This window comes from Eublepharis macularius, chromosome 10 (genome assembly GCF_028583425.1).
Source record: "Eublepharis macularius isolate TG4126 chromosome 10, MPM_Emac_v1.0, whole genome shotgun sequence".
In the NCBI taxonomy this organism is placed as follows: domain Eukaryota; kingdom Metazoa; phylum Chordata; class Lepidosauria; order Squamata; family Eublepharidae; genus Eublepharis; species Eublepharis macularius.
Window position 1 is genome coordinate 61,512,259 of NC_072799.1, and position 12,525 is coordinate 61,524,783.

At 37.3% G+C, this 12,525-nt stretch overlaps 1 protein-coding gene across 4 annotated transcripts in view; it reads left to right on the forward strand.

Moving 5' to 3' along the window:
- Positions 1-12,525, forward strand: part of RAPGEF2 (Rap guanine nucleotide exchange factor 2) — a 244,697-nt gene that overhangs the window by 194,039 nt on the left and 38,133 nt on the right. For all 4 annotated transcript variants that reach the window (XM_054989494.1, XM_054989497.1, XM_054989495.1 and 1 more), the window contains 5 exons: positions 7,390-7,567; positions 9,848-9,984; positions 10,750-10,908; positions 11,329-11,481; positions 12,168-12,332. In XM_054989494.1, the coding sequence (XP_054845469.1) occupies positions 7,390-7,567; positions 9,848-9,984; positions 10,750-10,908; positions 11,329-11,481; positions 12,168-12,332 (792 nt within the window). The remainder of the gene's footprint in view (positions 1-7,389; positions 7,568-9,847; positions 9,985-10,749; positions 10,909-11,328; positions 11,482-12,167; positions 12,333-12,525) is intronic.

Here is a 12,525-nt window from a genome sequence, read left to right on the forward strand (position 1 = left end):
TCTGGTTTGTTGTAACTGCTGAAAAAATGTGTTTCAAAAGCATATAATTTGTTTTTAAGCTTGTTGGTCAAAATTTATAAAATAATATAAAACTTTAACTCATTTTTTAAACCCTCAGAATAGTCAATCCTATTTCATGATAACAAAGTCTTAGCAATTGTTGTTCTTGTGTGATAAATAGATTTAAAACACACATAGTAGCGTGTTTATTTTTAGCAACTTTTTCTACAGTATAATATGTTTTCTTGCTCTAATGTCACATTTTGGTAAATTGTTTTAAGTTTACAAATTATCAACATGACAAATATGCACATGTATGGCCTCATCGTACTACATTGCAGATGTGCTGGTGAGAATTACTGTCTATCAATCTAGGATAGCCTGATTGGTGCCATTTAAAGATGAGTTATGGGAAATGAGACTTCTGCAGTTCTCGTTATGAGAATGTTTGTACCTCCTTTTCTTTTTCAAAATTGAAAAGTATTGTCCTCCTCTCTTCAAAAAACTGTAAATTATTTTTTTAAGTTAATGATTTCATTGAAGTTCTTTTTAGCGTTGTCTGTACCTTACTTTTAAAATTGATTTTCTTACCAGGGCATTGACAGATCACATCCCGTCATCATCATTTACTGTGTTTGATTATGAAATAAAAAATATTAGCTAAACACATTATTTATAACACAGAATGCCCAGTCAATCAGTTTCTCTGCTTGCTTCTTACCAGGTATTTAAAGGTGCAGTTTTAAGAACAACTGTTTACAATGAAAATACATTCATAGACTTCCTTTGATTTGAATAAATCATGAAGCTTGAGATGCTTTCGGGAATAATCTGAGAGTATTCCTGTTTAAATATTCATGTTGTTTCTAAATTTGTGTGTTATGTGCTATACATGAAAAAGAAATCCATTTAGGGCAAGAATTACTTTGCCAAAAACAAAATATTTGTCCTGCTAGAATTATTATTTGCATGAGCACATTGTCTTGGCTTTTTGAATGTCATCCTAATATTTTTTCAGGGACAGGGCAAGCAATCATCCCCTGCCCTGCCCCTCAAGCTGACCTGTTGTAGTGGCATCCAACCTCTTTTTGCAATCCTGCGGTAACCTTTTGAATCCCTTGTCTTTAAGGTTGGAAGTGGTCCTCACAAATATTGATTGTAATGAAAAACCAAAAAGTAAATAAGAAGCTTCAGGACAATTGTCCTTATATTATTCAGATCTTCTGTGGAAAGGGTACACCATTGGTATCTGGCATTCATCTGGTCAGAAGCAACTTGTTGAAAATGAAACTCAAGACAGGCATAAAATAAAAACAAGCTCTGCTTAAAGATATTTCGCTTTCCATTAGTCTCAAAACAAAAAGCAGAACCTGTTAGATATTGTATATTCACCGTTAAAGGACTAGAGATAATGTGACAACTGGGTCTTTGGAGTCTTCTTCGATTATTCCTATTTTTTAGTTACTCTCCCTAGAGCATAAATTAGTGTTAGACTGGTACAAAAATGTCTTTTTATATTGATATATAGTAATGGTCATTTATCTTTCCACTCATATCCTCTGTCCTTTTCTTATATTCGGTTCCTGGAATGATTAAGGGATTAACACCCTTGGCTAAAATTCAAGGGATTAGAAATATTTCTTAAGATGCAATGTATATAACATATATAAAAGAAATTTTTTTTGTAAGAAATGAGATAAGAAATAGAATAAGTGGATAAAAAAGCAAAGAAATTAAATAATGATTGGAGAGATTAAAAGGAAAGGTTGAAGGTATAAGGGGCGATAGCCGGGTTATGCAGTGGCTTTCTTAATTTATGGATTGATGGTTATACTGGGTGGGGGGGGGAATGCTCTCTCTCTTTTTTTTTTTGAAGCATTGATTATATAATAAAGGTCTTGTACATGATTCTGTTACTGAAAGGTTTTTTCTTTTTGTAATCCCCTTCCCCATTATAAAAACCTAATAAAACAATAATTTACAAAAAGTAGAACCTAGATTTCTTATATTCTTCCATCCTAGCAGTTTATCTGAGTCAGCAGTGAATTCTCTTCTAATTTTCCATCACTGAGAACTGCCTAACTTAATTCATCTGATTTTTATACTTTAATCGCTAACTTATTTGAAGTGTTACAGACGGAACAATACTGGAAGTGATCTGATGCTCATACTGATCAAATCCTTAAAATGTGGTAATAGTTTCTGATCAAAATACTGAAAGCAATGGAATATTTGATTTGGTGATAGAAGATATTAAGCATTATAGCCTCTTGAGTATTTAAACATTTCTTCTTTTTCTGGATACCACTCTTGTATTCAGATAATCTGGATGTGCATTTCATTATCATGTGCAGATGCACCCTCTGCCTAGAAGTGTTCCCATTGGAAGTTTTGAATCTTAATGACTGAGTTGACATACACTGTTCCAGATTTCTGGAAAGGGGGTGAATTTGAAAAGGGGGGACCTCAGAGCTGGGTTGTAGATGGTTTCTGTAATTATGAAGCTTCTAATGATTTCAACTATAGGCACACAAGTGCATTGGTGCTCATTCAGCATAAAAGTTAAAGAGAAAAGTGACGAATAATAGATAAAACATTGGCCAAGAAAACAGCCTTCAGACCAGACCTAATCATGGTAAGATCTTCTATTGCTATGAAGCTATAAGTGTTTCGTATTAAAGAACCAAGAAGCTTACCGCTAGAAAGTTACAGATCATGGAATGCATTCTGAACTGCTATAGTATTACTCTAACGTTTCTGTTGCAGATAATGGGAGGCAGCAGTAACCATGGACTGTGCATACTCTTATAACAAATGTTGGATGAACCTGGATAGTTGAAAATTGCAAGTTGCCACATTAGTATATTAAAGAAAATCCAAGCACAGCAACAGTATAGTATTTATTAGGACCAATTAAATACCACAAAGCAGTGAGGAAGCTTTCAAGTTCTCCAGAACTCTTCTGCATTCTAGATGTTCAATACAAATAAAAGAAGACGTAGAGGAGAGATGCTTTAGGGCCTCTTCAAAATATAGTACCTTCAATACCCTCTGCTTTTTTTGTATTTTTATTGAACATGCACACTTAGTGTTATAGGAAGATTGAAGTTTTTTCTGTAGTTTGGGACATTATAACTGGTTTTCACAAAATATATTTCTCTTCTGTTGCTTTTTTATTTTAATAATTAAAAAACCTTAAAGCCACTGGCACTGCCTTCTCAAGATTATCTTTTATTCTTTTTAAGTTATGTAAGTGGGTGAATATCACCTGTGTTAGAGTTCTTGCTTTTTAACTATGTGTTTTACCCTGTCAAGAAAACTACTTGGCCAAGGCTGTATCTAATCAGACATTTCCAGGGCTTAAGCAACTTAAGTTCTCTTAAGAGGACTTAAGAGCCCCAGCAGATGGAATTAGGTGTCATAATCTTCACTCTCACTAAGTAGTGAACTGACCATGGCATAGGCTGTAATAGCAATTCTTTTACCAGATCATCCTCAGTGCAAAAAAGATTCAATGTATGATCCTTTTCTTGTGTTCACAACACAACCGGGGCCAGTCCCACAGTTGCCATGATATTCATGAAGTCGTTTGTTGAATTAGTCTAGGAGGCATCAGCGTGGATGTTGAAGTCTCCCAATACTATTAAGATTTGGATTTGGCAACACCAGCTCCATGGCCAACTCTGTCAGCTCAATCAGGGCTACTACTGGACAAGCTTGGTGGACAGCATACTAGCAGTATCCCTAACCTGTCCCTGGAACCTAGCCCAGGGTGCATAGAATCAAAATTGGCCCTTGTCTATACAGGAACTTGCAAAAGGAAAACAGAGTTTGGGGTTGATGAACTCAGCTGGGCTATTTGAAGCAAACAGATAATGGAGACATCTGAATCCTCCAACCAGATTTTGGTCACACATGCCAGGTCAACAGCATCTCTGATTGAATCAGAATGATCTTATTATTTAGAGAGCTGGCATTGAACTTTAAAAAGTAAGTCATGTAAAATTAATATTCTTAGCTACCTCTGGTCTTTGGATGTGGCTAACTTGCTTTTTTAACAATTATGAAATAAAAATTGCTACTCACTTGAATTCAGATATACAGTGACTTTTATTTTCAAAATTGCTCTGGTGAAACTTTAATCATTTGAGCTGCAGATAGAAGATAACATTGAAATATAACTGATGTACTGCTTTAGCTTGACTTTACCTCAAGATTTTATCTTATGCTGGAAAAACAAATGCAACAATGAGCTTTATAGGGTATGGAATATTCTTGCCTCTGTAATCTCTTTAAATATGCAAATTCTTTTGCTATAGCAAGAATAGTTTAGCTGGAGTTCAAAATCTACTACTGTTTTGACATAGCAAATCCTCCAGTTGTATCTTATGTACTATCTATTTAAACTCCGAGGAAAGAGAATATTATGTGGGGAAAGTATAGCATATGGAACCTATAAACTAATATTATTTTTTAAAAACTGCTACTTGACCTTTTATCATGCTACTTGATCTTCATTATTTTTGACCTATGCTTAGTAAGTTTCAATTTGGGAGCAATGATTTTCAGAATATTCTCAGTAGACCATCTTCTTAAAATAATAACAGTTGAAGTTTAACAGATGCTGTGATATTAAATAAAGTTCTGAAGGAAAAAATACTTTATTGAGATGACAGGCAAATATGATTGCGATGCATTAAATGTTTGATCTTAAAATTGAAATGTTATAATGTCTGCAAATTACTGGACTTGGTTGCCAAACATTATATTATTTCTAACAATAAGAGATTTGCTAAAGTAATCAGACCTTGTACTGAGTATGTTAAAGGAAACCCATTTTACACAATGTTTATTTTCATTTTTGTATACAACAGGAGTTTGGACTCCTGTACCACAATCATTCCTATTCTGTCTAACCTACTTTACAGGATAATTATGAGGATAAAACAGAACAAGAGAGAGCAATGTACCATTCCACACTAAGCTCTGTGAAGGGAAAATGGAGTGAAATATGTGGATAATAATGTGGCGCTTGTGGCATGCATCACTGTTTCCTTGTGCCCACCCCCACCCTCAATGTCTTCCTCAAAGCAAAGAGCCAGTCCTGCTTTTCACTTGCCTCATAATGGTAGAAGTTGCTTCAGAATAGTCCGGGAGGCTATGTGTCTGCATGAAATATCCATTCAGAAACATGTCTTCATCATAGAATGATGCTTGACTTGAACCTTCCACTTTTTCTGTCTGATCCCAGCCCACCATGGCAACTGTTTTGTGGCCAAGTGCCCTCTCACCACTCTTTCTGTTTTATAGCAGTGCCCACTACTTGTTCTCTATATCTCACTATCCAAATCACTGCAGGATGCAGTAGAAACCTTGGGTCATTGGCAGCTGTCAAATGGCTTTAAGCAAACAGATTGAAATTGAACCCAGATAAAGCAGAAGTGATGCTCATTGGGAAGGCAGATACCTTGCAGGACATCATACTCTCCACTTCCAATGACCTTTGCAGACTCATTTAATAACAACAACAACAACATCTGATTTATATACCACCCTTCAGGATAACTTAATGCCCACTCAGAGCGGTTTACAAAGTATGTTACTATTATCCCCACAACAAAACACCCTGTGAGGTGGGTGGGGCTGAGAGAACTCCAGAGATCTGTGACTAGCCCAAAGTCACCCAACTGGCTTCAAGTGGAGGAGTGGGGAAATCAAACCCAGCTTTCCAGATTAGAGTCCTGCGCTCTTAACCACTTCACCAAACTGGCTAGGGGTTGAACTGGATCCAGCGCTACTGCTAGAAAAGCAAATTAAGGCGGCTGTAAAAAAATGTTTTTGACAACCTCAGTCTAGCCTGAAAGATGCCCCCCCCTACTTTGACACAGCTGATCTGTTCACCTGGATCCATGATAATATCGAGACTTGACTACTGTAATGCATTGGAGACTCTGGTTATATCTACAGGACTGCCTCTCTCCCTATGTTCTACCATGGCAGCTTTGTTCATCTGAACAAGGCATTCTTCAGGTGCCACCTTTCACATGAGCAAAATTAACAGCTGTACATACACATGCATTCTCTGTGATGGCCCTACCTTATAGAATGGCCTACCTGAAGAAGTCAGGAAAGCGCCTGTTCTCCTGGCTTTTTGCAAACTGTATAAAACTGAATTATTCAAGAGGGCTTTTTAACTCAGATAGACGGCTGTACTGTAAGGAAGAGGTCTCAGAGGGATGCATCAGTAGAGGGACAGGGACCACAGACTTTACTACAATGTGCTACTCTGTGTTATCTGTTGCTTTGGGTGGGATGCAACTAGATAATTCTGTGTAGTTTAATGTTGTTTAATTATCAGTCTTAGAATTGCTTATGCTCTGTTTCAGCATTTCTTCAACTTTGTATTGGATTTTTGCTGGTTTTAAATCTTTGCAAATTTGCATTTATAGACCCTATTACATTGTTTACTGAAATGTCCTTGAAATTGACTGTATTAACTCACACTGTAATGTACCTGGAGTTCTGTGAGAAAAGTGGACTATAAGTAATGTAAATAAATAAATTAAAATACAAAAGTGTCCAAGGGAGCAACAAGACTGAGGAACCATCTATAAGAACATAAAAAGAGCCCAGCTAGATCAGACCAGTGGTCCATCTAGGCTAGCATCCTTCTTCAAACAGTAGTCAGCCAGTTGCCCTGGAGGGTCAATGGCCAGGACACGGAGGCCAAGGCCTTCCCTGAGGTTGCTTCCTACCACTGGCACTCAGAAGTTTGATGCCTCTGGATATGGAAGTTCCCTTTAAGGATGTGCACCCCCAAAAGGTTTGGGTTTCCCACTTTGGTTTTACCCGAAGCGGGGGGAAATCCAGAATTTACAAACTCCCGAAGTGGCAAGCTCACTTTGGTATGCTCCGTAAAGATTCAGAGCATACTGAAGTGAGGGGGAGCACTTTGGTGAATGGTTTTATGGAAAGCTGTCACTGTGCTATTCAAGTTGTTAATAGGAATAATTGAAATTGGATAATTCAAATTATAGGAATAATTCAAATTTTAAATAGAATAATTGCAATCACATTAAAATTAACTTGGCTGGGATTAAATACTGAGCTAATAACTTTTCTAGGAATCACAATGAATCCTTTTGATTTTCCTTCCAGTGTAAAAACATATGTAAGTTATGGTGACTTTATTCAAACTCCAGTGCTTTCCTCTTGCATATTTCTCTCCTTAGTTTGGTAAACACACAATGAAATTGAAAGTAAGAGAAGTTGATATCAATGATCTTCAATAGAATGAATATTAAATTAACTTTTATTTACATATTGTAGGTAGTTGTAGCTAGCATGGGAAGTCCCTTCTTTATTCTCATCATGACTCATACTTTTCAGGCCACAGAAAGTGAAGCTGGTGACATGGACTTGAGTGGATTACCAGAGACAGCAGTGGATTCTGAGGATGACGATGATGAAGAGGATATTGAAAGGGCATCTGACCCTCTGATGAGCAGGGATATTGTTAGAGATTGCCTGGAAAAAGACCCAATAGACAGAACAGATGATGATATTGGTAAGCACCATGGAAGTCAGGAAGGAAGATTACTATACGGTGCCTTTAGTGGGATTCAGGGTTTTGCCAATGCACATTTTCTTTTCTAAAACTTAACTAAGTGAAATAGTTAAACTAAACTGAAAGGAAACTCTTGAATTAATACCTGGAAGTATAGGAATGCAGCAAAAATCTAAGGATAAATTGTATAGATCTAAAATGAAATTGTAGTAATCCATTCCTATAGGAATAAGAACATATTTTTAAAAAACTGCTTGTTTCAGACAAAAAAGTAGGAGGCCATGTTGGTCCATAGCAACATCCAAAACATTTTAAAATAGTTGCTTCAAGGTTAGATGACTTTGCATTACTTGGTCAGATAGTATATCATCGCTGCTTTCCATGTATATGCATATGGATTCCAGGGATCCTGTGGCCCCTTAAAGAATAACAATTATTATTTGTTTATTTGAGTCCTTTATTTTGCTGCTACAGCCTACACAGCTGTCCATCTGCGATTATCACTAGGAAGGCATCTAATTTCAAATAGTGCATGGCTTTTAAAATTCAGCCATCGTTTTCCTCTGGAATTTTTGATACAGTTGTTCTTGACAAAAGGGCAGCTCTGAAACCAACAGTGCAGGAGATTGTACAATCACAAAGTAAGAAAAGCTTATTTTTATCAATAAGCTTAGCAGACAGTGCAAGTTGAATTAGCAAGTGATTTTTGATAATTCTAACTAGTCCCTTCTTAATTTTGTTTATAAATAGTACTTCAAATTTGGATCCTGCTACACATACCAGAATTATGAGAAGCATGAAATGATACCCAGTAAAAACATAACATCTCTAAAACATTAAATCCTTCAGAACATCTCTAAAACATTAAATCCTTCTAAAAATGTATCAGAGGAAGCACATCTTAGAGCCACTAGAAAAGAACAATAAGTACAATTAAGGCAAATTTTAAAAATGAGATTATTCCAGATGTTGGGGGGGGGTGCTAGAGGAGGCTGTGTGGTGGAGCCTTCTCAACTTAATCTCCTAAAGAGATCGGATATTTAAATATTCTCATAATGCTTACTAGCTGCACTCCCTGTACTTGTTTATTCACTTTATTTCAAATAGTCTTTTAAAATGTTACTGCAACTTGAAATGTCCTAATGGTCTTTTGGAATGAGAAAATTAGAACCTCCACAGTATTTCAGCTAATGGGAAGGTTCTTGTACATTTATATATATATATATACATGTTTTAGTCATATTTGTATATGGTATTTACTATCCAGAGTATGGTTTACTGCTCCTTAAGACTAAAAGAAAATTGAAATACGTTTACATGCTAGAATAATGGGTGATGTCCAGTGAGCCATAAGCCAAGCTCCTCTTGTGAATTGCATCTTTCCTACCACCACCCCCCTGCTGCCACCCCCATATCCCCTTAAGCTCTGCCCCTGGGATTCAGAGGCTCTCCAGGAACGATGCTGGGCACAGAGTCCAGGTCTGCATTGGAAGGCACAATTGGTGAAACTCCCACCCTTTCTGCACTGGAATTGCCAGTTATGATGTTCCCTCATCCTTTGACAGCAGCAGAAAAGATTTATGGTCTTCACAGATACTTAAAGGCTTATGTTTTGAGGCTTTGGTTCCCTTGTTTTTCCCCAAGCACTCTAGTATATTCTCTTTTAGTATTCTCTTTCTCTTATGGAGTTAGCAATGGTGGTACCTACTTTTCCCCTTCTCTTCACACACCACTGCTTTCCTTCAGTCGTTAACTCAGTCTGAAGGTCTCTACAGGCAATTTCCAATGCACCTGACCAGGCATCTCTTCACTCTCCAGAGCTACCTCCCTGTTTGACTGGGTAGGGAAATTTCCTTTCCTTGGCCCATTTGGGTGTCTGCACCTACTTCCCAAACCTCCTTGCCAACTTTCCCCAGTTACCCTGTTGGTGTTAAAATTGCTTTCCATTAGGACTCTGTCTCCCAATCCTTCACACTCCATTCCTCTCTGCTAGGACTGAAAATAGATCCTCCTCTTTCCAGCTCATGCTGTTCAATCAGATCCCTTGGAGTAGCCTGTCACTCAACACTCTCTTGAGTCTGTGAGGGATTAACCCTTAACAGTCCTGCAACTGTGTGTGTACAGCCTGTCCAGGCTTTTTAAAATGTGCAATCCATCATCCAGAATAAAACAAGCATCACTGCAAACCCCTATGTTAAAGATCTCAAGAGTTGTTTCCGAACGTTCATTGTGAAGATGTTGATTTTACATATATATTGTGATGGATTTGTTCCCTTCTAGAACAACTCTTGGAATTCATGCATCAGTTGCCAGCTTTTGCCAATATGACAATGTCAGTGAGAAGAGAACTCTGTGCTGTGATGGTGTTCGCAGTAGTAGAAAGGGCAGGGACCATTGTTCTAAATGATGGGGAAGAGGTAAGTAGATGGTACTCCTGAAAAGATACAACATTTCTTTCTGGTGCCCAGAAGTAACATTGATCAGGAAAATAATGCTTAAAAATAACTGGCTGAGCAGTATACTGAGGTCAAATATGCTTTGCCTACAATGTTGAAATTTCTGTAAGAATGTTGCATTTACAAAGCTGGCTTTCTTTATTCAAATAGGGATGCATCATCTCTGAATATTATACACAAAAATTAGATCAGAGTGAAGGTGCCATCAAAGCAGTAGGATTCTTCACTCTATTTTTGTTGTTCTGCAGACTAAAGTTGTAGAAAGTCCTTCTTTAACATCTCCCTGTCCTTTTCATTGAAATCAATACAGAACTTCTGTTCCTTCGGTATGCTCTGTGGATGTATAAAGTTTGTTGGCAATGCATCTAGGACCTTGTGAAGAAGTGTTATACAATACTCATGTACACCTGAAAATCCCAATGAAACTAACAATGCTGTTAACTGGCATCCACAGGGTAAAAGGGTTTGCCTGTTAATCACATTTGTTAGTTAACAAGGCTTTTGCCCATCTACAGCACAGTGAGCTGGCTGATGCCCGCATGAGCTGCTCAGCCAGTATATTGGTTAACCATGCTTTTACTGTATATATGAGCTTCAGTTGCAAATGTGAGCTTTTTCCCCACCATTGTCACTCATTAAAAGGAAACTTATATAATATATGAAAAGGTTAAGTGACTTTGCCTTGTTCTTATTAACATGCTTAGCATACACTGTGTTTACTTTTAGCTGGACTCCTGGTCTGTTATTTTAAATGGTTCTGTGGAAGTAACATATCCTGATGGAAGAACAGAAATATTATGCATGGGAAACAGTTTTGGTGTTTCTCCTACCATGGACAAGGAATACATGAAAGGCATAATGAGAACCAAAGTGGATGACTGTCAGGTAGAACATGAAATCTCAATTGGGTTTTGGAACTGCTTGCTTGTATTATGTCCTATAAATATGAACTCAGAAAATCATGTAAGAGTCTGGTTGTCTAATTGAGTTTGGTTAATTAGAAGCAAAATAAAGTGGCTGAAAAATAATTATAAAACATATATATTATGTACCTCACATGCACAGAAAAGTAACTCCAGTTATTTTAATGATTTTAAAGTCAATCTTTGGATATTGAGGATTAAAGGTCTGACTTCTTGGCTTCTGTTATGCTTGGGATTGACAATAGTACAGCTATAACGGGCAACAAATCAACATTAACATATCCCCGAAAATCACAAAGGCTGGAAAACAGATTTATTTATTTTTTTAATGTAAGTTTGAAAACCATTGCCTTTTCATGCAACTTGGATATTTTTTCCCTAGTTTGTGTGCATAGCCCAGCAAGACTATTGTCGCATCCTCAATCAGGTGGAAAAAAACATGCAGAAGGTTGAAGAGGAAGGAGAGATTGTCATGGTAAAAGAGCATAGGGAATTGGATCGCACTGGAACAAGGAAGGGTCACATTGTTATCAAGGTACATTTTTAATGGCAATTCTATATGCTCTTTTTTAAAAAGTAGGTTTAATTCTGCAGTCCATGGGTGAGAGGATCACAGATCTTTGCCACACTCCCCCCTCCACCACAGCAGTCCTTTTCTCAGAATCACTGGACCCGCAGGGACTAATCGATAGGAGGAGAAAAGGGTGACATCTCCCTCTCGCCCTCCGTTCATCAGCAGAGCTCCACTGTCGAAAGAGTCAGGATGGAAGGGCAATTCCTTCCCTTCTCCCCCTCTGTGTTGCAGCTACCCAACTTAGTATGCATAGGTCCTAACAAACTTGGTAATCAAATTTCCTGAGGTCAGATGAGCTGGGTGGAGGGAAACATGGTAAGAATGTCCTGATGGATCTCTGAATCCAATGCTGTTTCTGTTTTAGATTTAGATATATATTATTTATTCTGTTTTTTCAGAATTAAAACAGTAATTGTGTGAGAGAGAAACAAAGAATGTTTGCTCACGCTGCTGATCAAGGATTATTCTTGAGTTTTCTATTCATAGTTTCAGTGGGCTTAGACTGGAGTAACTCTGCTAAGGATTTCACTGTCAGTGTATTAAATGTGATTGTAAATGCCCTTCCATAAGTCCCATGTCAGTCTAATGAAACAAGATAGTTGAAATGCATTGATGTGTATTAATGTTTGAACATTTGCATGTTGCAGGGAACACCAGAAAGGTTAACGATGCATTTGGTGGAAGAGCATTCAGTGGTGGATCCAACATTTATAGAGGATTTCCTGCTGACCTACAGGACCTTTCTTTCCAGCCCAATGGAAGTGGGAAAGAAGTTGTTGGAGTGGTTCAATGATCCTAGCCTCAGGGATAAGGTTGCATTTTAATTAATGCCTAAATGACATTACAAACCATTATGATTACTTTACTTAGCCAAAAAGCTAGTAGTTGGTCTCTTCTGAGGACAAATGTTATATTTTTTCTGTTTGGAAACACTTCTGTGTAGGCATGTAAATAATTAAGTTTATATTGTGGTCATGTTTGTGTCTGTCTCACTATATATAAAAC